This window comes from Catharus ustulatus, chromosome 3, assembly GCF_009819885.2.
Source record: "Catharus ustulatus isolate bCatUst1 chromosome 3, bCatUst1.pri.v2, whole genome shotgun sequence".
In the NCBI taxonomy this organism is placed as follows: domain Eukaryota; kingdom Metazoa; phylum Chordata; class Aves; order Passeriformes; family Turdidae; genus Catharus; species Catharus ustulatus.
Window position 1 is genome coordinate 96266449 of NC_046223.1, and position 27104 is coordinate 96293552.

A 27104-nucleotide genomic window follows, 5' to 3' on the forward strand; every position below is an offset into this window, starting at 1 on the left:
ATTTAATATTACTACAGAAATTGAGTTAAGACACTAGTAGTCTGGTAACAGCTATGGGATATAATTTACAATCATGAAAGATAACAAATCCACACTTTACTACTGTGTCAGCAGTGTTTGTAAAACATGCTTAAAGAAGCTAATTAAACTTCATAAGGCTTCTTGTAGCATTATAATCTGTCATAAGCTTTAATTTAAGGAACAACTTAAATGATATTCTGCTGTAGAATAAAGTCTGAAGTGCTTGATCTTACTTAAAATTGGAATATAGTTGTTTCCCAGAAGAAATAACTGTGATATTCTGACCCAAGTAATTGCTAAATGCATTACTTGTGAGTTTTGGCATTGCAGGGAATTAGACAAAGTGCTAACGTACATTATGTTTAATTGATCTGTAGTTCATTTATTCAGGAAAAAAGCTGTTCACACTGAAAAAAATAAATAAAACCAGACAACCGTGTAATAGGAGGGAAGGAAATGTTCAGTGGTATGGAAGACAATAGCTCTTGTAGCAAGACAGCATGCTGATATAGCAGTGTCAGGTGACTGGAGTGTCTGTGGGCTGGTACAGTTTGGTGTGATACTGTCTTTGATGAAGTCAAATCCTTTAGCAGGGACTTGAAACTTCACTGTGGAGTAAAATGACTAAAAAATAGGTTGTTGAGTAATTGAGCAATACTTCCACACTTCACTTGATGCTCTGAAAATTAAACAGAGGGAAAGAATAAATCCCTCATGTACCTTTAGATGTTACTTAGGACACAGTGAACACTGTGGAATCCCAAGAGTCCACCCAGAACAGGCACAAGCAGTATTTAACAAAGGTACATTCTCTCCAGTTGGCTGCTGGTTCTTCCTGCAATGTACTGTCATATCTAATGAATAAATAATTTAGAGTCATTGTTAACTCAGGCTCATAGAAAATTCAACCTTCTTTTCTAAAAAAACTTTCACAGATTAGGAGCTGTAGACTTCTCTGAATAAATAAATCTGTTTACAAATTAATTCCTTTCAACCTAGTATTTTCATGAAGCTTTTACTGTCAAACTGTCCTGGCTTGTTATATTCCCAGCTTTCACCTACACATGCTAAGACTATAATTATTATAGTTGAAGCCATAGTTTGTTTTTTAAATTGTATATTGTTCTTCATAACCAAATCTTGCTTAGGCAGTCAAATTCAGTAGTTGATGTCTTCTCTCTTTGTGGTACTTCCCTTTGGTTTTGCCTATTATCAAGATACACAAAGTCATTTCACCTCGCATTATTTTGCCTACTGAGAATTTTTAAAGTTCTGATTAGAATTGTAAGGATATTTTTCTTGAACTATTTATTTTTTCAAGCCAAGAACTCTTCTGTTTTCTTGTTGTGTTAGAAGAGTTGTCATTTTATCTATCTTTCTAAAGGAAAAAGTATAATAAAGAAAAGGCAAAATTAGTTAAAAATGTATCCATGTTTGACAGTGATGACTGAATGATTGAAACCTAGCAGATTTTATTTTGGCTTGCTAAGTTCCAGTGTCATCTCATTTCACCATCATCTCATAATATTTTGAAATATCCTGCACTGAATCCTGATAAAATCTGACAAATTCTTTCATGAAAATATATGGTGTATGGACACTGTCGTTCAGACTTCCTTCAAGATAACTATTCTTACAGCAAAAATCTTTTCAGTAAGTAATCTGTAGAATTTACTTATAGTTCTTTGTTCCTACAACTAATGATGGTATTGCAGAAGAAACCCCCAATTATTAAAGAAGTAAACTTATCATTTTTTTCTAAGGCATGAATCACCAATCTTTGCTATGTTTCCATGGTTCTAAAGGTGTTTCGTGCTTCTGTATTTGTCAGAAAAATAAGAAAATGTCTGTGGATTTAGACATGTTTTCAGCACAGAGCTCCAGGAGTTTAGCCTTGTAGTCTACAGATTCCTATCCTTCTAGAGCTAATCTTCAGCTTCATTGTCATGGTTGTCTACTGACGTGTATATTTTTAATTGCTGTTTACAGATGTTATGGCCTATCCTAAAGTGGTTCTCATTGAAAAATATTTTTTATTGCTGTTTCAAAAGTCATGATAATATAATGCTGATGTCTCTGTGTGGTGACTATCTTGTGTTCCCAAGTATTTCTTACATATTTTTTTAATTGCTTTTTTATCAGCTCCTGGATAGCAATGTTCTCATGCTCAGAGGGTTTTGTGGTTTTATTTCTTATGTCCTTTCGTTGCTATTGTACCTTTTGTCATTGTTTATGCTACTGTAAGCTTATGGAAATGTATCTTTATGGGGGTTTGGGTTTGTTTTTTTTGGCATATTTTGATTCCTTCCCTACTTTCCAACCAATTCTTTCCACATAAATTTAAGAATTCTCCCCATTCTGCATCCCAAGGTCAATCAGATCAAGTTGGATTCCTTCATACAAAGCAGAAAGAAATTGCAAGCATCACATAAGATTTATCTTTCTGACTTTGTCTCAGTATTTTTAGACCTGAATGTCTTTATGAGATTTTTTGTTGTTGTTGTCTGAAGGTTTTTAATACCTTTCCAACTTTCTTTTAGGATTCTTGAAAGCCATATTGAAACACTAATTACCATTATTTTTCATGCTTTCTATCTGTGATATACACTATAGACCACAAAATGTACCATGTGCATTTTGATCACAATTTCTGCTGCAGTAGCAACACCAACTTTACTCCACAGAAGACTGAAACTGGAATGTTGTTATTGGTGGTGGTAAAATCTTGTGCATGAGACATGCAGGTTTCTCTAGGCTTGAGTTGGACAACAGCCTAATGAACCACATGGAATACCTGTGTCAAAAGTGACTTCAATCTTTTAGGAAAAAGAAAGATTAAAAAACCACATTTTGTCTTTGAAAGGAATTAAGGGTGCTTTCTTCTCTCTATGCTGGGGGGTGATTCAACTTTTCACAGGAGAAAGAAAAATTTCCCAGGGAAGGAATAAATGAAAAACAAATCAGAATAAGTTCATGATAGTATTGTGCCCAATGTGTAAAGTAATTACTTTTACAAGCCAATTAACTTTAATAAACTACCCCACTGTTCCCTTGTCTCCTTAGCTGACCTGCTTATTGAAGCTTTCTGTAAACTTAGCACTCTATTTGCATAGCTGCAAACAATTTGAGGTTGCTGTTGTTGGTTAATCTAGAATCTGAACCTGATTTAATTGCAAGGAATTTTAATGAAATGTTCAGGGTGGCAGGAAAGAAAGAGGAATACATAACTTATATGTGTTTTTCCTGATATGAAGAGGTAGCAAAATATGTGAACCTACACTGATGAAAATGAGGTGTTTGATGAAGAAGACAGATGCTGAGGGGCAATAGAATATCTAACTTAAAATTTCAGCACTGATAAACAATGGTAGCAACATGTGCAGTAATTTACTTTTACATGCTGTTGGCACTTTTGAAACTCTGTGAATGTTATTTAATCAAAATTTGTTGACATAACAGCAAAGGACTCTTTTGAAAAAACTATTGTTTTTAGGAGACACAGTTGCAATACTTTTATACAGTTAAGCTTTGGATTGGAAGTGAACTAATACACACACTTAAGAATCTTGACAATGCAGTGACTATAACCTGCTTCAGAGTAAAGGATAACTCTACACAAAAGATCCTGTGTATCCAGACTCTTCATAATATTTATTTTAGATTATTTGAGTCAAGAAAGTTCAATAAAGAAAAGAAAAAGTCTTCCACAAACACTATCTATACACCACAATTTTTTTTTTTTTTTAATAATAACATATTTCTTGCTCTTCTGCAATATAAATATTGGTTTTAGAATGCTGTATTTTGTCTTATAATTAGTTTTGTTTACTTGCATTAGTAAAGTAAGTTCTCTGTGGCATATCCAGTGTATCCAGTGTACCTTGAAAAGCAGTATGTGGAGCCTCAAAATACGTGAAAATTTGGCGGAACAGTAAACTACTCATCATGTCGGCAATTAAAAATAGCTGGCTTGCCATCTAGCAATGCTATTAGTGTGCTGGCTTTAAAGGCTTTTCTTCTTATCCCTAGTTAAAACACCTATGCCCCTATGTTAATACTTGGTAGCATTTTTTTTTCTTGCCAGAGGACATCTGGCTGTTAGAAAGAGGTAACATTGCTACTTTCGCTGGGAACCCTAAAATATCCCTAAAAAACTTGGAAGAAGGCTTAATTCAGGAAATACTGCTCATCAAATTCCATGATCAGTCACCACACACTTGTTGACTAAAGGAACAGAAATACATTTGGATACATTGAGAAAATGAACATTTACTATTGAAAGAGAACACCATAGAAACTTGCCTCCTGGTGGAAGTAGTGTATCTGCATAGTGGTACTGAGACAAGAATCTAGTTCACAACACGTATATCATTAAGCAATAAGGAAATTGAACACATTTTGTCTTCAAATTTTAAAGTTAGTAGACGTTCACCTGGTTTTCAGCATATATGTTATTGTAAACAGTTATGTGGTTGTACTCTGACTACAGTTCGGTGAGATTTTCTCTCTCCCACCTCAGTTTTCACCCAAGAGAACCAACATGGCAAATAATTTTATATTGGCATGAGCAATAGGTCCCCTGAAAATAACACTGTTTCAATTATGTCTAGAATCAGAATTCCCATACCATTTTCTTTGGAAAACATATCTTAGGAAGCATTGCTTTTTCTTAATTTTGTCTGCTATTTAAGCTTTTCTGTGGCCATGGGATTTTCTTTGTTTATTTGTTTTTATTTGGAAATACAACCATCATATAATTCGGAGAGTCATATCTACAAAAATAGAATGCATCTGTTGCCTGATACTCTGTAAGGCCGTGTGTTAACAGGGTGTTGAGGCCATGTATTAACAGGCCATGTGCAAGTAAGTTTGGTTTTTAATTTTGGAATAAATGTGTATTGTTTGAACAAAAACTTGTCCTATTGCTTATTTTGTCTTCTGTGACATTTGGGAGATACCAGTAAACCAACTCATATTGATCCCTTTGTAACAAACTACCAAGTAGTAAATCCTGAACCCCTGCAATTGTTCCTTTCTTTACATAGAAAAAAATATTTTAAAGTAAAATATAGCAGAAGAACTGCTATATTCATAGAACTGAAAAGTTTTATATCTGTTTGGGGAAGCTCTGTTTTTTTATATAATTTTTTCATTGCTAGGCTGAAATTTTGTCCAAACAAGGTGCAGCCAATATTTTCTGTCAAACTGTCATATGTAGTCTTTGTCACATTCTACTACTGATACAGCACAGAAATTTTATTCCATTATATTATAATTTCATATAAGGGGGACAAGTTTTGTGAAGGTGGGTACCTAAATGTCAATTCCCATTGAGTATAGGGGTTTCATAATCCTTCCTGCTTGCAGTTATTTTCTGGCAGTTATCAAGCAGTATTTTGGAGGGAACAAGTAATTTTTTTGTTTGTTTTTAACCAGTATCTTAAATTTCTGTGTACAAACAAATTAGGAAAACAAAACAAAACAAACAAAATCACAACCAAACCAGTTGGGAATATATCACTAGAAAATTGTGTTTTTCTCCATTAACTTTATTATTGGGGCAAAGCTTGTGTTTTAAGTGGAAATAGTTACTTTTTGCCACCTAAGGATAGCTTAAGAGAACAAAAAGAGGTTTTTGCTTAATTATACAAATGTAAGTGAAAATAATATGGTCAATGAAATGAGAACAAGTTTAAAATGCAGATATGTCCACTTGCTTGACAAGATGTAGTGAGGATGTAAACACTTACTTATCTCTATCTAATCCAAGTTCAAACAATACCCAGCAAGGTTAACTTTTACCACTTGAGGGTATCAATTAAACACATATCACCACTGAAATGAATAAATGCAGTAATTTTTGCCTAACTCAGTGCTTAATATCCTTAAGAATAAATGTGATAGACCTGCACAAAGCTTTCTTTCCAAGAAAAAACTTATATTTTAGAAGTACTAATAATATCATTTGGACATGTAGCTAGGGTTACACCTTCCTGGTGAGGTTGGTTTACTTGCTTGTTTTTAATGCTACCAATATTGTCATTACTTTGCTGCAGTCATGCCAGTGTTTCATCTAATTAGTATATTTCCTGATCATACTCAAATTTTCGAATTCTTTATCCAAATTTAGAACTATGTCAACATGAAGGTACTAAACAGTACGACTTTCGAAGATGCTAATTGTCATCATTTTAGCAACCACATTGTGTTACACAGGGAAAAGATTAAACATTAAAACTTGTAACACAAAAAAAAATTCTATTTTCAGTGTTCTCAGACAGAAACATTTTATAGTACTTTTTATGAACACAAAGAAACTCTTAATGCCAGATGGAGCCAATATTGCAAGCTCACTGCACAAGGAATTCATCAGGAATTCAATATAGATCAGGGATTTTCAGAAGTGCATCCTAATTTGGTAATAATCAGTCCATAAAGCTGATCTGAGATTGCTTGGTCTTTTCAGTCAGATAAAGGTTGTACTGTTTATTAACACTGATGTATTAAACATAGAATGTACCTGGAAAGACAATATTAGTTGTAGTAGGTCTATCAAGGATGGCTCAATTTAGATATCATTTTTCTTTAAATGTAGATGTCCTTAATAAGTAACAGACTATATCATGTACCAAAAGTAAGTTAATTTTTCTGAAGTTGCGTCTGTGAGTCATTTTTGATGGAGAATGCATTTCTACTAGCTGTATTTCGCTCACTGGAAGGAAGATGAATAATCTTTCACTCAAACAATTTCAAAAATAAAAGAGTTAAAAGCTAAATGACACCATCATCAAATAACGGAGAGTTAAAATATGAAAATATTGAATAGATGCACCAATTAAATTCCATTTCAATGTATAATATTTAGAGTTTGGGGTTGTTTTTTTTTTTTTTTTCTTTGTTTGTTAGTTCGGTTTTTTCTCAAATAGAGTAGTTTGAATTGGAAGGGATCTTCAAATGACATCTACTGTAATCACTCCACAAGTAACAGGAACACCTTCTACTCGATCAGTTGCTCAACGTCCCATCCGATTTTACCTTGAATGTTTCCAGAAATGTGCGATGCTTGCATCCACCACTTTTCTGCACACCTGTGTCAGTACTTCACCAGCATTATTGTAAAAAACTTCTTCCTTGTATCTAATCTACATTGACGCGCCTTCACCTTAAACCATCACACCTTGTCCAATTGCTACAGGCCCAGTTAAAAGGTTGGACTTTATCTTTCTCAGGCCCTCTTCAAGGTGTTCTGGGGTCTTCTCCAGGCTGAATAAGCTCAGCTCTCTCAGCTGTCTTCACGGGGGAGATGCTCCCTGTCCATGGCCACACTAACAGGTCTATGTCTTTTTTGTGCCAGGGGACCCAGACCTGTTTGAAGTCTGTTAAAGTGTTTAAGAGGAAATGCATGAAGATTTCTTTTTTCTGGTGGTGATGGGGGTTTTTTTTAAATTTTTTTTAAATTTTTTTGTTTCCAAGAAACTAAAATAAGCTTTTTACATATTTTCTCTGGAAGACTGTCTATTAGCAGCTTCTTTTCACCCAAGTCTGCAACTGGACCCAACGTGTTTTTTTCTTTTACCAGATACAGTTTAAATCTATTAAGATAACAGGATTTCATTGATTTATCGTCTAAGAGATTAATAATAGAGAATAATAGAAGAAAATAGAGAAACAATTATTTTCCTTACTTGTTATTATCTAACATGTCAGATAGATTGATCCTAAGCTCATTCCCAATAGTCAATGCAGAAAGTCACAGTCTTAAAGGAACTCTTAAAAATATTCTCACGATCATCTTTTAGAGACTGTTGCAAAAAATCTCCGTATTTGGACTAAGGTTTTAAATACAGAAATCTGTGGAGGGTTTTCTTAGTCAGAATAGACAATGTAATTTCTGCAAATGAAAGTCTAAGAAAAAAAAATCATGAATTATTACTTCCAATGACTTTTTAATCAGTTCCACCCCCCCCCGCCGTGGATTTCTGTTTTTCATTAGTTATTTTATAATAAAGCCAAAAGGGATATTTGAAACCTTTCGTTAAAACAAAAAACAGAACAACTCATCCAATATAAAATGTATAATGGAGAACAGTTACTAAAGTAATGAAACTAAATTAATTGCATGGAATGGAAAAACATTTTTCAATTCATTATTTTGTATATTCATTTTTGTTTATTTTGAAAATCTTACAGTAGCAACCACAACTGAAAAAATATTATAGAGCAGCACAGAACAGTCTTTCTCAACACAGAAGTACAGTAGGTACCTGATGTACTTAAAAATCCTCTATTGGATACATTGATGTACCCAAAAAAACTGCCCTGGATATTGTTTTTATATAATTTAAGTGAGTTTTTCAAAACAGTTATAATAAGGTTGATGGTTATTGGCCATTGAGTCATACATATACATCTTCCATTACATCTTGTTAGATCTTAATCCTACTAGTAATTTACAATAATTGAAAGTTAAAGAAATAAATTTAAAAATTGTCAATTCCTGTTTAGATGAGAGGTTTCTGAATTTTATTGATGAATTTCAAATTTTCTCTATATCGAGCACTAAAGAATTTGTTAAGGAATTAATACAGTAAAACACAGTAAAATGTGTGCAGATTTTACAGAACTACTTTTTTTATAGAACACAGTAAAAAATGTGGAGTTTTCAGAATGTTAACAAGAATGCCTGTCTGAATAACTGCAGTAAAAACACTATAACTGCAGTTCTCATAAACAGAATACTGTGTGTGCTATAAAACCTATCATTTATCATTTCAGCTATTAATAATTACACTCAGCTATGGAACAACTTTTAAAACAGAATTTTATCTCTGAAGTATTCAATTGCTATATATTTGTAGCAATAAAAATGCCTTCAATTTAGTTTTACATTTGTTCAATTGTGTGCTTGTTTTAAATTTTTGTTTCCCTTGAGGATGGCTGCCATTTTAACCTCAGGACCCTACACATAGCTTCTCTGGCTCTGGATGTAGACCTCCCTGAACACTATAGAAAAGTGGCTTGCAGAACTCAGGGCCTGGGTGGAATATCACTGTATTAAACAATAAAATCCAATTGATTGTGATGTCCCAGAACTTAATGTTCCATTTTTACTGGACAATGAAAGCCATATATCAGAAAGAACCTCAGACATATAAGCAATTATTGTTCATTTACTCATCAGCTTGAGAGTGGTAATTATATTCCAAAGGAACAACATTCAGAGTGGCATGGAATATTGTCATTATGATGTTTGTTAAATATCACAACAGTAATCAAGAAAAATATTTGCTATCACTGTTGAAACAACAAACCAAGATGTTCTTAATAAAACTCTTTTCCAAACACCAGTTGCAAAACAAAAACAGCTCTTGCCTTTGGCTTTAACATCTAGCGAAATATAAAGTATGTGCAAGTATCATGTGCAGTGTGAAGTAAGTCAAAATACACACAAGAGGTTGAGTAATTTTGTGCACAAAATTTGTCTTTGGAGAATAAAGTTCTGAGTTATGTCATGCCCCATAAGCTGAATTATAATAGCATTTATATGCCTTGACCAACGCTCAGGTGTTGATACCGATCTCTTCACCGTAGCTCTTGTATTCCAAGGTGAAATTAATTTCCAACTAATGTGGACATCTAAAATACCTCAGATTATATGGACTCCCAAAATATTTAATCCTCTCCACTGTCTATAAAAGGAACTTCTGACAGATGGAGACCACTCACTGCCAACAACTGAAATTAGATAAGATGAAGCCTTGTCTCTCCTCATTTCACTGGGCCAAACGGCTTTTAAGCATACATGTAGACTGCTGAGACAACATAAAGAACTTTAGCTATATCTTGGGATTTGAATATGAATATTTGAGTACGATTGTAGTATGTATTTGGAAAATATATAAAATTTCTGCTTATATTTCTATTTTTCCCTGTCTGGCAGTGGCCTTATCATTTAAGATTTTAAATATTCAAGGAAAAAAGAAAAGATATGGCCTTAAAGAATTTTATATTGTTATCCTAATTTAGTTTTAAATAAGTTGTCAGCCTGTTTCAATATAACTGTTAATAAGTGCCATGAGAAGGGAACAAAGTTAGTAAGCAATATTTTGCCATATTCAAAGTGCTCTATAATTACAGCATAAAATTTTCAAAATTCATTTTCACAGGCAAAGTAATTATCTTATTTTTCTCTCGTTGAGAATCATTCCATATGAAACATACATCTGAAATGTTTACTGACAGTGTTTCTTTATAATACAATGAAGTCAGTAATGAACTTAATGAATGTAATAACTACTCAGAAATGCCACATAAAGCAGTTATGGAACATAGTCTTTTATTTAACGTTGGGTTATTTCATTTTGAAGAGGAATTTTCATTTCATGGTTTAATTTATTAATGGCTAAACCTACTCTCAATATGAAGGATAACAGCAAATAAACAAATATTGCATTTTTAGACTATTCAGGTAAAAGTATCTGAATCATTGAAATTGACAATGTCACAGTAATGCCTTGTTCTTGGACTTATTCCTTTACTCATCTGTGTTTTCCTTTCTTTCATCCTTTGTACACTCATCAATTCTGTGCTTCATTCGAACTATTTTCTTAGATCCAGACTGACATAAGTATTTGATATAAAATTTTCTGGCAAACTCTTTGTGGTCCATCAGGACTTAAGATGTTTGGCATTTTTTTCCTTTACAGAGAGCACCTTCTGTATTACTACTAGTCATTAGTTTTCCTGTCTCACCTGAAAACAACTCTGTCAAGCTCATTGAGCTTCCCAGGGACATAGCCAGTTATCCTGACCAATTCTCAGGAGAGCTTCTAGGGGTACTTAGCAAGCTAAGATTTGCTAAGGTCCTCCTATGTCTTTAAGTTAGGGTGAAAAAAAGCTCATCCAAAAGCATATCCATTGATTTAAATTAATTCTTGTCCCAGGCGCTAATGAGGTACAATCCAAATGGAAGTGTTTATTCACAGAATTCAGTGTAACAACTCGTGGTTAAGGAAGTAGGCAGAGAAAACTCAAGCTGGATCTAATTACTTTAAATAAGAAACACCTTATACTGCCTCTCTACCTCTCCCCACTTCTGAACCCTGATTAAATCTGTACATTATGTTAGCTGTTACAAATAGTCTCTTATTTGAAATATTACATAAAGAGGATTTTTCATTTTAAACCGATAGTTTTTATTTAGGAGATAACCTGGTCTCACTTAACAAGCATAATAAGTGTTGTTTCGTTTCATTGGTGTTGTAAATAATCTAAATTGTTAGGCTATCTATCCCTTCTTATATTTTGTTGAGTTGTTCCCTATAGTCATCTATAAATTCTTCCTTTCCCGAAGTCATGACCTCCAGTTCCACTTCACTTTGCTTTTTCTGTGCTCCTGACACTGAATTTGTGCCAGCTCTGACTCATTTCTCTTTCCCATGAGCAATTTAATTCACTAAAATGGCACACCGATGTCTCACCTGGAGGGATTGGGGAGGCAAGGATAATTTTCTTCCATTATAGTCTTTAAATAAGATCACAGGAATTCCAACAAGAATCCAAGTTGATACATGTAAGGAAGGGCAATACAGAAGCAAAGGGTTAAGGAATAAGTAGTAAATGCAGGAGGAGGAAGATCAGAAAATAACATCACTTATTTTAAGCAGCAGCTTCTTTTCAGAGCATCTCATCTCATGTCTGTGAAACTGCATCCACAGTGTCTGTGTTCCAGTGTCGAACCCTAACATAGCTTACAAAGCTACACATTTACTTACACCTAATGCAGCTCATTACTTGCTCTTGGTTAATACCAGATACAGCCTGGGCCATCCTGGAGTGACAATGAGTTTAAGGTAATAAACCTTGAACATTTTTTTTCGATGTATCTATTCAAAATATGCATATTTACATATAAAATATAGATAATACAGAGAGATTATATATATACAGGCATGCATGGCTAAATTGGAAGGATAAGGGTAGTTGAGTCAACAAAACCCACTCATTATTTCCTGCATTTTCTTGAAATTGAAGTGTCAGTAATTTTATAGATGAGATTATCCTCTTGTTATAAAACAATGTCAAGAACCTTGTAAAAGAAACAAGATTTGGTTTATTTCTTCAGACAAAAGCATTAATTATTTTATTTTATTAACAGATCCAAAATCAAAACCAAAATTACACCTCTCTAGATTAGTTCTCCTAATTAAATTTAAAGTAGTTTTGTTGTACCTGAATTTGAATCAAACAATAACTACTGGAAAATCTGAACTAGAGAAAAAATATTTCAGTGACAATCCTGTTAGTAATAATTTTGATAAAGTGCATCACAATCTCTTGGTAATGCAATTGACTTCAAAGGACATTCTGTTTCTATATCTGACATGCTATACATAGGAAAACATTACTCCTTCAAGCCTGCATGGAAACAGAATGTCTTATGACTTGCATAAACAGCAGATTAGTGTCTGTGTGATGAAATGATGGAATAAGAATAGAAATTAAAACATCACTTGTAGTACAACATGAAAAAGTTTGTCTGCGGCTCGCAGTGATTAACAGAGAGTTTCCTCTGCTGTCTCTGATCCTGCAGCAGCCTGGCTGCCTTCAGATTTAGAATAGCTGGGGTTGTTTAATTATTTCTCATTATTTCTTGTAAGATGCAGTGTTTGCCAGCAAAAGTGTAGTATGATACTAATATAACTATAAAGCTCTCAAAACCTGGCCCTTAAATTCTTTATGATGCTGGAACAGGCACAGGAATTCCCAACAAGTCTGTCTTGTTCAGTAGAGCACAGTGCAACATCTAGTATGCAGAAATTAATAATTTTAGGTTCCATGTGCAATTCTCATTCTATGCCCTCAGGTAAATACAGTATCTTATAATGTTGTTTGAAAATTTATTTTCTGTTTGTTTCTTTTCTTCCCAGAGGATTGCTATTTAACTTGTCACTGAGTATTTGAAACTCAGTGAATAAACATCTATTTACTGCTTTCTTCAGTCCCTTTTAGTTCATGGCCTCAAATACTGTTAAGCCTATATTATGATGAACATTCAAATAAATCACTTGTTCAAGTGACACTTGACAGTTTTAACCCCCTGATCCTAGAAAATCAAGTCTTGATTGCCATCAGTACAGGAAATAAAAACTCAACACTCCACAAGTCAAACCAACTATTTCAAAAAAATGCACAAATAACATTATTTACACATATGTATGTGTTTGTTCTTGAACAACTTAAGGTAATTTAGATCATTTAGGTATTACTTCTATCCAAGGCTAGGGTAGAGTTTCAAGACTATGCTAGGCCTTAAAATCAGTTTCAAAAATGCATTACATTTTTCATAGTGGAGGCAGAATTCAAGAATAACTGAGGAATTTAATTTCTTTTCTAGTACTTCCCATATAATAAATGTCTTCAGCTAAAAGGAACAGAAAAACTTTTAATATTCTTTTTAGACAGCATTGGAGAAATCCTTAATAGAGATCAAAGCATGAAATCTTTTAAGGAGAACTTTGATATTAGGAAATATGGGGTGGGAGATTTATCTTGTCTGAATAATTTGTCTGATACAAAGTGTTTCCAAGCCTTCATCTGATTTTAGATTTAACACCTAATCTGAGCTAAAATTAGTCTACCTATATTCATATGCAATGGGACTGATTACTATGTATGTGTACTTGAAATGAAGACAACTTTGCTTTAGTTGCACCTTTGCTTTCATAGCAACCTACCAGCACAAGTCCTGCCTGTTAGTATTTCCTGAACACCTCAGAAAGGGTGTTCACATTCCAAGTGCCTCTTGGGACTCTGTGGTTTACACAGCTGCCTACATTGATCCCACTGGAGATCAAGGGAGCATGCATCAGTCATGGGCAGAACAGGTCAATATGAGGGTGGTGAGGCACTGGAACCAGTTGCCTAGAGAAACTGTGGAGGCCCTATGCCTTGGAGTGTTCAAGGACAGATTGGATGGGGCTTTGAGCAACCTGGTGTAGCAACAGGTGTCCTTGCCTACGGCAACTGGTTGCAACCAGGTGATCTTTAAAGTCCCTTCCAACCCAAACCATTCTATGATTCCACGATCCCATTATTTTCTGTTGTTTTAAACTTAAATAGTGTAGGCACTTAAGCCGAAATTGATATGAAGTGCCACAGTTCAATTTACTAATATGGACATAACCAAACTGCTTGTTTTCTATAAATATGCTACTAATATATAAAGGTAGCATGTAACAGTAAAGGCTACACCAAGTCAGAGGAAGGACATGCAGTAACACCAGCACATATCTGGAGACTTAGTCACAAACTGTGATACAAGATGCACCTCTCAGCTGGTCAAGCTCAGAAGAAATCGTTCTTTGTGGGACTGGGAGGGATCATTCCATCTGGAGAATGTGATCTTGAGAATCCATTGAACAGCAGTGTCCAGTCTCTCTATTTGTGAACTAGAGCACCTAAGTTGTAAGCACATCCTACAGCCATGGACTTGCATTTTGTATAACAGACAAACCAATGAACATGTGTTCTAGTGTCTTTTGTGTAGGTATAATATTCCATTTTGTGGGATTCCAATCCAACTCTCTTTGACATCAGTGATTTTTACTTTTCTCTGAAGAGTAGACACATAATGTTATTAATTTTTTTGTTTATTTTTAATATTTACTGTGCAATGCAAATAGTTTATTTACCTTGTATTCTATGATTTAAAACAAAACAAAAAACAAACAAACAAAAAGTAAGACAAAAAAACCCACCAAAAAAACAAAACCAACCAACCAAACAAAATCCAAACCACCTAGAGATAAGTATGAAGGAAAAAAACCTCCAGTTTCATATAACACCTCAACTTCTGTGTGAGGTACAGATTTGCCTGCTATTCCAATTCAGGTGGTGATCTGCCACTTTCATCAGTAACCATGTCCACCTCTCTCTTCCACACGCAGTTTTGGTTGCCCATCCTTCAGAAATTCCATGAAAACCATCAATTACCATGTAAAGAGGAATTTTACACTGTATCCATATACTTTTGGATCTTCCATTACTGGAAACTCCAAAATTTTCCACAGGAAGTCCCATCTACACAGTATGAATCCTATAGAGTGAAGTATTTTGTGTAGGGGCATCACTTCTGATGTCAGCCACAGGATTCCCAGCTAAAGCTCCCAGAATTTGTTGGGCTTTTTTAAATTTGTGTACTACAGTGAAGAGGTTTTGAAATCCTTACCAAAAAAAAAAAAAACACCACTGTGCCATACACTGGTTATAACTTTCTTCCAAGAACCACTAAGATTTTTTGCCCTTTCTCACTTTCTCCAACTAAAACACAAACAGCATTGCTGTCAAAGAATATATTCCTATCTAGAGTTCAGTATGAAAGAAATCATGCAGTTAAATTAGAGCTGTGCTAAAATAGGTTGTGTAAAATACTCTTTCAGTGTTATTTTTGTATTATGTTTCATGGTATTATGGAAAGATTTGAAACTGTTTAGAACATTTCAGAGTTCACATAGATATGAAAATATCTTGTGCATTGTGTGTCTGGGAAATATCTTTTTATTAGATGTGTAACTGAGGAAAGATTTGCTCTGAACACGCTTTTATTATGATGTTTATTTAATCTTTTTCAAATGTACAACATAATTTGTATTACAATTTAATATTTCAGCCTAAAGTTTTGCCAGCTTTGAAATTCAGAGCTCTGGATATACTAGAGAGAATGCTACTACTTGTATATTTCTTTTTTGAATGAAAACCAATCCCTAAAACAGTGTTTCTAGAATGTAATTTTATGTACTTGGACAAATGAATTATCAGCTCAGTGATATGAACTACAGCCTATGTATAGCAAAAAACTTTTAGATTTAGCATACATTTTGTCGATAGCTAAGAGATACTAGCAAAGATACAGTCTGTATTCTGGATATGGTTTTGTTTTTCTTTTCCTTTTAGTTATATCACAGTACTTTCTACAGGTACACCCAAATTCCGAGTAGATTAGAAACAGAAAAGGCCAGTTTGTAGTCAGAAATATTTAGAGCGGTGGTCTAGAATAGTCTAAGGTGTGTCTGAAAGAATCTATAAAGTATAGAAGTCCATCTGAGTGAGATGTAGAAATGTATAGGTTTGAATGTTTTAACCAACACCTTGATGAACTTTTGAATGCTATGTCTGAAATTAGGTGTGTAAATCTTCTTGTAAAAGACCAACCCTTTTATTGAATCAAAATTGGTTTTAAGTAGGATTTGAGTTTCCCTTATGTTGTTAACAAGTAGATAAAGAAAAAAATATTATAAATAAAAATGAAATTTCTCTGATGTAGTTTGCATGTCCTAAGGAGAAAAAAAAATCCATTAAGAATGTCTATATTTCAATATGCTGGTCTTGTTCTGCTACAGAAGAAAAAGGGATTAATCCGTAGTTCTAACTAGACTTCTCCAGATTCATGATTTCGCAACATGATCAGATTCCTAGTAATCTGGAATATTTAATGAAACTCTGCTATCTCATATTGTGATGAAAAACGGCATATATTTCACTATATTGGTTAATTTTGGAGGGAGACTAAATCCTATCTCAAAAATGAGACTAAAACCTAGTTTGGTGATTTTTTTGGCTCAAAAAATATGTATTGTGTCTACTCTAGTACTGGCAAATCTACCCTCAGGCAGATGATATCTTTGCTGAGAATTTCTGATATTAATCAGTTTGACTTTTTTTTCGAGAAATCAATTTTTGGAAATGAGGAACTTAATTTTGGTAGTTACTCCATTAAAAAATGGTGTATTGTAATGAAGGACAATGGAATCATCCAGTGTGGTCCAAGGGCCACATTAGAAAAGAACCTGTATTAGAAAAGTTCTTTGTGCGCTTTCTTCATATGGACAGTTTATGCAAGTTAGGTAGCCTGAAGTCAGTTGTGCTTAGACTTCTCTTTTTTTTTTTTTTTTTTTTTTTTTTTTTTTAATGTGGATTGGACTTAATATATACAAAATAAGGTCTATTAGTATAGTTATGTACCAATAATTTACCATCCAATACCATCCAAACTTAAAATTAGCTAGCATCCATAATCCTTATTTAACACTTCCTAATACCTGAGATTTGATTTCCTGTGAGGTAACTACCACAGCAAGGAGTCAGATAATGAGATCTTGTCATAACTGAATAGGCTTATTTTTGGCTGAATATTTTGACACATGCATGCACACCTACACTTGTGTGCACACACCCTCACAAGACTGCTGCTATGAAAAAATAGTTTGGAAATACAAGTTTTAATCATAAAATCGATAGCTGTAATGAGAAAAAAACCCCTGTATGTCTCTCAACATAATATTTATTTAACTGGTAATACATTGAGATTAGATGACAGCAAATCATTGTGTATTTTGATGTTTGGGGGGAGCATTCTCTTTTAAGTAGTGTACATGTGAATTTTTTTTAATATTAGATTTTTCTTTTCCAGGTTGAGTGGTATGAATCTACCTTCTCCAGTTATCAGCAGTAAGAACTGGTTACGACTCCATTTTACATCTGATAGCAATCACCGACGAAAGGGATTTAATGCTCAGTTTCAAGGTAGGAAACCCATAAAAGCACACCTAAAATACCCTTTACCTTTCTAAAGTGGTGGTGTAATTTGATAATTTTGTTTAAATACCACAGTCACAGTAAAAAGATGACTTTTTTTATTACTATATAACCACTGCTCTTTATCTGTTTTCCTTGTGTGAGCAGACGTCTCTAGGGATTTACTTTCAGAAAATGTATGCTTGCTTTGCAATGCAGTTTGCTCTAAATATGTATTTGCTTGCTCACTTTTCTTACAATAAATTTCTTTTCAGTCACTCTCATCTTTGCTTTAAAAACATGCCTGGAATGCACCTTACAGAAAATTATTTCCACACAAAGGCAGGCTCCTGTCTGAACATTGTCTTCCTTCATTATTCAAAATCTAACGCTTATCCAGAAGCTACATTCATCGTTTGGAAATTTGACTCAACCATAGTATAGAACAGATCATATTTCAGGCTCTTGCATATATTTGCATTTACAACTTCAAAAGAAGACAAGAGGATGTCAGTGTTGCTGTCATTTCTACTTATGTTCATGTAGATACATTTTTAAAATGCAATTTTTTAGAATGGATTCTTTATTGATTTTTGTACTTTATAAATCATTACTCAAGATGAAGGACATGGCAGTTTTCTTGAAAATAGAAAAGCTTCTTAATTTATCTGTGCTTATAAATTCTGCACTTACATAAGCTGTTTCACCCCACAGCATCAAATCCTTTAGGAGATTAGACATTTGTGTTTTCTCCCTGAAACTGTTGGCCCTCTATTATTTTTGAAATGACAAATACGTTGCAACAGCAATATGTTTCTGGTGACTGTGGCATGCATGTGCAACAAAAGCATTTGATATAGATAGTTCTTTTAGTTTTAAAAATGTTTTGAATATTTCAGAAAAAAAGAAAAATCTGAAATTTAATTTCATTTTGGCAACTCAGCCTGAGTATCTGATCCTTTGCACTTACAACTTATTTTTTCCCACAGTTTACCAAGGATGCATATATAATACCACTACTGGGGACTATGAATGTAAAAATACTGCTTTTGTTAACTCTTTGTCTTAAGCCTGTTAATTGAGGTCCACAAAAACAATGTGATTCATCCTGCTGATGCATCAGAAAGCTATGAATCAACAGAATAACAAAGGGGAGATTTAGGATGAAGTAACACACACTAGAAAATAATTTTTATTCTTCTTCGATATATCTTATCTCTTGCCAAATACTCACAAACTAGTTAAAACTTTTGGGAGATATTTGGGGAGATTGCTATTTCAGATGTGTCTCTCTTGCTCTCCATAATGCATCATATATTATGTATAAGTGTAAACTTCCCTCATGTAGAATATACCTTGAATGACATCTGGAAGTATCTTATTGCAATACAAATTCTTACAATTACAGGAATTTCCTTTCTTAATTTAAATCATGCTTTTGAATTGCAGGTTTATAAAATTTACTGTCTTTAATACAAAGATTTCTGAATTACATGAGATATCATGAATTACATAGCTATCTTATCAGGCTCAATTGCAATAAATAAATCCCTTAGTTAGTGAGAGAAGCAAACTATGTTAAAACATAGGAGGATGATTTCAAGACACACAGGATGAAAACTCATAGTGGTATAAAAATCAGGATAATCTAACAGCTTCATTAAGTTCTTCTTATTATACTGCATTAGTAATTATATTATACGTGTATTTGAAAACTAAGCAGAAGCAACAGTATTTTTAGCTAGAGTAGTCCACTAGTACCACAAATTGCACAATAGCGGAGGTTGGAAGAGACCTCTGGAGCTCATCTAGTCCAGTGTCGTTCTCTAAGATTCTAACCTAAAGCAAGCTGCCCAGGACTGTGTCAGGTGGGTTTTGAATACCTCCAAGATTAGAGACTCTGCAGCCTCTCTGGGCAACCATTGCTAGTGTTTACCTCAGAGTAAAAAGGTTTTCACTTATTTTTGAGTGGGATTTTCTGAGTTTCAATTTGTCCTTATTACTTCCTGTCTTGGCAAGGGATATCATCGCAGAGACTGTGGCTCCACCTTCTTTACACTCTCTCATCTCACAGGTATTAATGCACACCAATAAGATCCACCCCTAATCCCCCCAAAGTTTCTCTTCTCCAGCCTAAAATGTCCCAGCTCTTTGAGCTTCTCCCTTATGTTTTTGTTTTCAGAAACTTATTTCTGCTATAATTCAACAGCCTTGACAGATATTTCCATCTTAGGTACTTCTCTCAAGTTAAATAATTATTAAAACTGATCATGAAACAAAAAAACCCCTGTCTTTTGACATCCACAACTTTGTTTTCAGGTACAAAACATAGCAGTGAAAGGACGCCTCCAATGTCTGATTGTCTCCAGACACAATCCTTGTATTCGTCCTCTGCAGGAAATCCTGCATAGCAGTCTATATGACTCTGAGACCTCCAAGAAACATTCTGCTTATGGGCAACTATTCCCAATAGTTTAAACAGACTGTTGTAGAATGCACACATGTAGTTGGGATCAATATGTTGATATATTGAGCTATCCTATCTTTGAGACATGTAAAGTAAATGTATAGATTTTTAATGGAACCATTTAACACTCACTTTACTAACAGATGAGTCCCCAGTACCAGACGAAACTGAAGGAATCTTTGTGATTGCTTTAATTTCTCAGAATTTCTAAATCTTGGGCAACTGTCCTCAGGGCATTTGGGACTGTACTTTCTAATGTTACTTAGACTGCTTCCTCTGTCACTGCTTGCTGGAAAGAATAGTTCTTTAAAGCCAGGTTGAGCTGTCTCTCCGTGACTGCTTGCTTGGTTTGTTCATGTGTGTGCAGTGAAGATATATAAATGTGCTGCACAAGAACAATAGTCCATTGTTTTGAGGAAATAGAAAAGTCAGTAATTTTATTTGCAGTCTTTAGATATTAAATGAAAGCAGCCTTTATGCTTTGCCAGATAGTAAGTTATTGTGTTTGAGAGTCATTATATAGACTTTTTGTGGTAGCTGTCAGGTGTAAATGCTATTCACAAAACAAAATAACAAGATATTCCACAAAAGGGATAACTTGTCCATTTGCAGATTGCTTCATAAAGACAGTGGTGGGTTGATGCTGGCTGGTTGCCAGGTGCCCACCATATCAGTCATTCACTCCTCCACCTCAGCAGGACAAGTAAGAGAAAATGTATTGAGATAAGGACAGGAAAGTGTCACTCACCAGTTACTATTATGGGCAAAACAGGCTCAGTCCTCAAATATTCTCATGCCTTTCTCTGGCTGCTATTAATGCTGCACGGTGAGTTTTTTCCTTCTTAAATATGTTATCCCATCACTGTGGGCTCAGCCTTGGCCAGTGGAAAGCCAGTCTTGAAACCATCTGGTTTTGGTCCTATTGGACATGAAGGAAGCTTCTGGCAGCTATTCACAGAAGCCACCTCTGCAGCACCCCTACCTTCTCAAAAAAGGTACCACTCAAACTCAATTCACAAATGGGGTTTTTTTAAATTTTTTTAATTTTTAATATAAATCTGTTTAAATCTATTTGTTCTGATCTCAGACACCTCTTGTGGTTTCACTAGGAATTAGACTAAAAAGACTGGAATTCTTCAGTCCTGAAAGTCACTGCAGGTAGAGCCTCTACACAGGGCATGGTCACACAAGCATAATGACCAGCCCCTGCATACATGCAACCATCCCCTGCCATTATTTTATTCCTGTAGTTTTGCATATCTCTTCCTTCCCAAAGGAAGAATTTAATCCATCTCTTTCCCTGATGTTGGTTCCTTCCCTAAATACTCCATAATTAGCCTTATGCAATACCAAAATGTTCTTTCCTTTTACTCCACAATGAGCTCTGTATCCCTGAGCAGGGCCCCTCCTGGGTCTCTGAAGTGACTGGAGAGCTCCTAGAGTGAGCTGTGCCCCAGCCCTTGGGGCTGGTTCTCACCAGGGACTGTCCTGGGGAGGCTGGGGTAGAGGTTGGGTTTCTGTGTTGGTTCCCCCACTTACGCAGGACCATCTACATTTCTTCTGCACTTGTGATGGATCTAGGTTGGCTGGAGAAAGGCCGGGGTGTGGTGGCATTTGTCTCACCCACGCACTGCCATATCCCTGTGCGCCTCTGTGTGTGCACAGGTGAGCTTTTTATTACCTACTGTCCTGGCTGCAGAGGGGGCAGGGCCTAAACCTGTGTGGGGAGGGCCAGGCTATTGTTCTATACCAGTCATATCATTGGTGGGGGGTTGGTTTTGGTGGCCAGAAAAAATTGAGTGCACCCCCAGAAGCACCTCATTTTACCTCTCCGTTGAGGAGGTTATTGAGATCAGCTCCGCTGGGATCATCGTCTGCTGCTGCTGCTCATCCCTGTTCTGTTTCCCTGGGATGTGGCTTGGAGACATGGTAAAGCCACTGTGTCTCCAAGACATGATGTTGACAAAAGTGAGACTGCTGTGTTGTGGAGTCAAAACCTCAGCAGAGCCAGCATGGTGCAGCACCAGTGCCAGAAGCAACCATGCAGAATCAAGACCAGCTTCTGAACTGGCAGTGTGGCATGATACAGACAATCTGGCCTTCAAGGGTTTGTCCACCATTGTTTTCCATTATCTTGGACTCAGGGACAGGGAGCATCAATCAAAGGAAGCTGCCACCATCTTGTCCTTGTCCCAGGGGCTACATGGATGTGACCTATGGGGAAGGTCCACAACCCTGTCTTTGTCCCAGCAGCCACATGGAACTAAGTGAATTCCTGCAGTGTGCAAAGCACTTTCTCTCTTTTTTTTATACTCCTGTTATTGATGTTGTTGCTGTTATTCCATTGGTTTTTTTTCTTTTTATCTCAACCCATAATCTGTCTTTATCCTCCTCTTACTGGCTCATTTGGAGATTAACTTGCATCTGGTGTTAAATTCCCTCACTAACCTACCACATCTAGCAGTGTCACTGACTTTTCGAAAGCAAGTCAGATAAGGAGGCAGCATAAGACACCTCTTTGAGCAACAATGGGATAAGAAAACTTTTCTTTTCCTAGTAAGAATTCAGATTATCAGACTTTTTGTATAGTTAGCATACAGATCCTTTAATTACTCTTTTCCCCTCATATTAAATTAACATAATGCTTATTATCATCTTACCATAGCTATGTTATTGCTGTAACTTGGCCTTTTGCAGTCAGCTAAAACTAATACTAACAAACAGTCAATTTTCTTTTCTTTGTTTGATCTTTTATCAGGCAAACAGAATTATTATAATTAATTTCATTAAAATATTGGAACTACCAATTAGATTTAAAGTTATGCATAATTAATATATTTGTTTAGCAATTTTTTCAGATATTTCTAGCTTGTATTTTTAGCCGTATTCGGTACCCCATTTTAACATGTTCAAGAAAACCTACTCACTGGTATAAAAAAAAATTAGCACTGTATTAGTATTGCACATCTTAATGCATCAAGTACAGTAAATTCACGAATACAAGCCGCACTGAGTATAAGCTGCACCTCTGGGTGTTGGCAAATATTTCGTTCTTTGTCCATAAATAAGCTGCACCTGAATATAAGCCGCTCTGTCGTCCGCGGGGAGGACCCGCGTGCAACAAAGTTGCCCATTAGTAACAGAACCGCGGCAGGGTGGGGTTTACTGGCTCGGCTCGGGCTGTGCAGGCTTGGCCCGCTAGGGGCTGCCGACGGGGCCAGGTAGCCCAGCCCGGCGCTGCCGCTCGGCGGGACCACTGGGGGCCAGCCGCCGCTGCCACTGGGCTCGGTCACCACGGCCCGGTGCTGCCCTGTGGTGGCAGACAGGGCACGGAGCCCCCCGCCACCTCCCAGAGCCGCGGCAATGGCAGAGCGGGGCCCCCCCCGTCTCTTCCCTGGGCTGTGGCAGAGGAGGGAAGGAAAGAGCTCTCCCGCCTCTCTCCCCGCCCCCCGTGCTGCCTACAGGCAGCCAGGCTCCACCCGCGGTGCAACAGAGTAACACTTTGTAACAATCGCAAAATGCCGACTTTGCAGCAGCTCAGCTCGGCACTCTGGCTGGCACTTCTGAGGTTGTAAATGTCAGAAAATTATTTACATATTAGCCGCTCCTGAGTATTAACCGCATTTCCAGGTTAGGAGCCAAATCTTAGTCAAATTGGTGCGGCTTGTATTCGTGAAATTACTGTAAATATAGTTCTTAAATACAATAATTTCACGATTATAAGTCGCACCATTTTGACTAAAATTTTGGTCCGAACCCAGAAGTGCAGCTTATAATCAGGTGCAGCTTATATACAGACAAAAAACGAAAAGTTGCTGTTTTAGTTTGGAGGACAGGTGTCTGCTGAGAAAGGCAGGAGCTTCTATTTAAAATGGAGAATGTAAACACTTCTCTCCAAATTATTATAATTTTGAAATCAAGGGGCTTTCAGGCAAAGATATGGGAATTAGGAATGACAGTTCTTTACTAGGGAAATTAAAATAGAAATACAGTACTACAAAGAAACAAACTCCAAACCCTGACAAAGTCAGAGTACAACCTGACACCCCGTCAGGCAGGGTGTTGGTAGCAGTCCCATTAAATGGTGGTTGCATCCTCTTGCAGTGACAGATGTGATTCAGTTGAAGCAGTGCTCCTGTAGAAGGTGCAGTTTCCTTCCAGAGGTCCAGTGGTGATGTGGAGAAATCCGGTTTTCCTCTGGAGTCCAGTGGAGAAAGGGGCTCCCTTAGTGTCCCAAAACCTCTGTTTTTATCTTGGTAAGAAATGTTGGGCTATTCCCTCTGGCTGGAACAACTTCCAATGGGATGCAGTAATTTTATCAGTCACACAGTGGGACTCAATGGCCATTAGCAGAAAATGACTCGCTGAAGGAATGATGGATTGTGAAAAGATAAAGAACAATGCCCCACCTGGTTTCAATGGATGGCCCATTAGCAGAATATCTGCCGTTGAGATAAGGATCACTGCCCCTACCCTCAACAGATGGTGATAGAATAGATACCTTTTATCACACTCTGTATTGTAACCCAAGACAGTTACCAACACCCGGACGTGCGGCTTATAATCAGGTGCAGCTTATAATTGTGAAATTACTGTACTTGGCAAGCTGAATTTACAAATAAAATATGATAATGTAAAAAGTGAATCCAAATGATTGATGTTTGGATTTCCTCTTGAATCATATTTATTGTCCTATTTTCCATTAGATTGGAGTAGAAGTTTTAAGGAAGATTAAAATTTTTTTAAATTAAGTAGCTATAGAGTGAAGAGTTTGTTTTGGCATTTTTTGTTTTTCCTCTCCACACATCCTTTTTGTTTTCATTTGATTTTTTGTACTTTGATGTTGATTTCATCAATAAAATTTCTCTGTGTTTACCCGTGGAATGTTTTTGATAGCATCAGAGTTTCTAGTCAGAAGGAGGCATGGTGTTGAATGGCCCTGAAAACAAACAGAAAAAATTACATTGCAGTGGCATTCTCTGCCTTGTTTCTTCGTGTCTGCCATACCAGCAACATTGGAAATGAAACTCATGGAAATGAACTCTCACAGTAGATATCGTTGGATACAGTTCTTGTTCTGCCTTCTTCCTTGGTGGCTTCGCCATGGGAGGAAAGATGCTACAGTCATTTAGTTTTTAACTTTATTTTTTAAACCCTCTACCCTCACCTATGCTGATACATGAATACCCTTTGTATATCAGTGGAAATTGCAGAGCATATGATCTGTCTTATGCCAGTGCCCCATAATGCATAAATTCCTCACGTAGAAGAATTATTAACAGGCTAACTAGGAGATGAAAACCTATCTTTTCCTAGAAACAAAGCTTATCAATGTACACAAAATGTGTACATAAAGTATCCCCTGCTTTTTTGCATAATTAAAGCATGTACAGTAGGCTTGTTTAGCTTTTGTTTATTGGCAGAACAATAGACGGGTTTATTTTTTTTTTTGTTTCATTTTAGGAGGAAAGAACCCCATGATACCTTTAGCTATATAGCTAAAACTGATCTGCTTAAGTAAAATATTTATTTCAAAATTCCTAGAAATAGAGCAGGATAAGAAAGCCCAAAGCAAAATTGATTAATGGCTGGGTTTACTTTTGCAGTAACTCAGGCCTCTGTTACAGTGTTTCCAATAAAGTATTCTAGTTTTGGTGAGTTTTCAGAGAGGTTCAGGATGCTATTAGGTATTTTGATAATTATGTACCAAAAGTTATCTATCTGTTGTGTTTAACTACATTCAGTAATTCAGGATTTAGCAAACAGATAATCCTGAAGTCAAATAAAGAATATAATAGAGGCTGCTGAAATAAATGTATACTAATGGAAAATCAGGAGTGAAATAATGTAAATCAACTTTCAATTACTAGTTCTTTGAATGAATTTTCATAATTCACTAAGTCTTCATATAAATGCTTGTCTGTCCTTTCTAATAGTCTTTAAAATACTGGAAATTATGTTTTAAATAAGTGAAAAGAATTTGCAGTATTTCCTTGATGCATGGTACTTTTAGTCAGGGGTTTCATTTAGAATTCTTACTGAGAGTAAATTTAGAAAGAAAATTAATAAAAGCAATTTATCAAATCAAGAGCCAGAAAAACCTGTTATTTTTCAGCTCTTAAGAGGTGCTGAATAGACTTTTCCTTTAAATGGTACTGGGACAATAATTTATATATTCTTAAATTTAATTATCAGGACAGTAAACCAGTCTTAATATGAAAACATCAACAAGGAGATAATCCACCATCTTTCTTGATCATTATTTTCTGTGTTTAATAGAATCACTGTTAAATATGTAGTCCAGTACTGCCACAGTAATACTTCTTTCTCAAGTGTCTAGTAAAATGTTGCTAAACTGGCTCAGACATAGCTGCCTCATGATACTAAGAAGATGCCAATTTAGTAACAGCAATTCAGACTTCAGCCATTGCTTGGCATGGTGTTATCCTCCCCAGAACTATTCAAAAGACAATGGCTGAAGTGACATTCAAACAAGGAACTGAGTGGTTCTCATTTTATGATTTATTTTTAGAGACAGTTCCTACAAGCTACTATCCAGTGTGTTCTGCAACGCTGTATATTCATAAAGTAACTTGTGTCGATACAATTTTCCAGAACTGTGGAGAATATCTGCAGTCACTGAAGACTCGATGCCGGCTGGACTGGTTTTATTATGATATATAATACACTGAAAGCACAAAGTAGCTAAGGCAGTCCATCAGGGCAAGGGGCCAGCTAGGAGACATAGAGAAGGTTAATGGAAAACAAATGGCTGTGCTCCTTTTTAAACCTGCACAACCTGTGTCAGCTTATACAAACAGAATGAGAAATATTTGTGCAAAAATCTATTTTGACATCAATTTATCTTGGTGCCATTTATTCACTAGTACAGCATGCAGAGATTTCCAACACAGGGAGCAGGTGGAAGGTCTGATAGTGACAGGCAGTGCTTTGCTGAATTGATGGAACAAGGAATCCAACTGATCATGAACCTACAGCTTTTACAGGTTCATAGTAGTCAGGCCATACAGTAGAAACATTT

At 35.8% G+C, this 27104-nt stretch overlaps 1 protein-coding gene across 2 annotated transcripts in view; it reads left to right on the forward strand.

The window, feature by feature from the left end:
* CSMD1 (CUB and Sushi multiple domains 1) overlaps nucleotides 1–27104 on the forward strand; it is a 1108435-nt gene that overhangs the window by 677543 nt on the left and 403788 nt on the right. For both annotated transcript variants that reach the window (XM_033053649.1, XM_033053650.1), the window contains exon 6: nucleotides 17492–17604. In XM_033053649.1, coding sequence (XP_032909540.1) covers nucleotides 17492–17604 — 113 coding nt within the window. The remainder of the gene's footprint in view (nucleotides 1–17491; nucleotides 17605–27104) is intronic.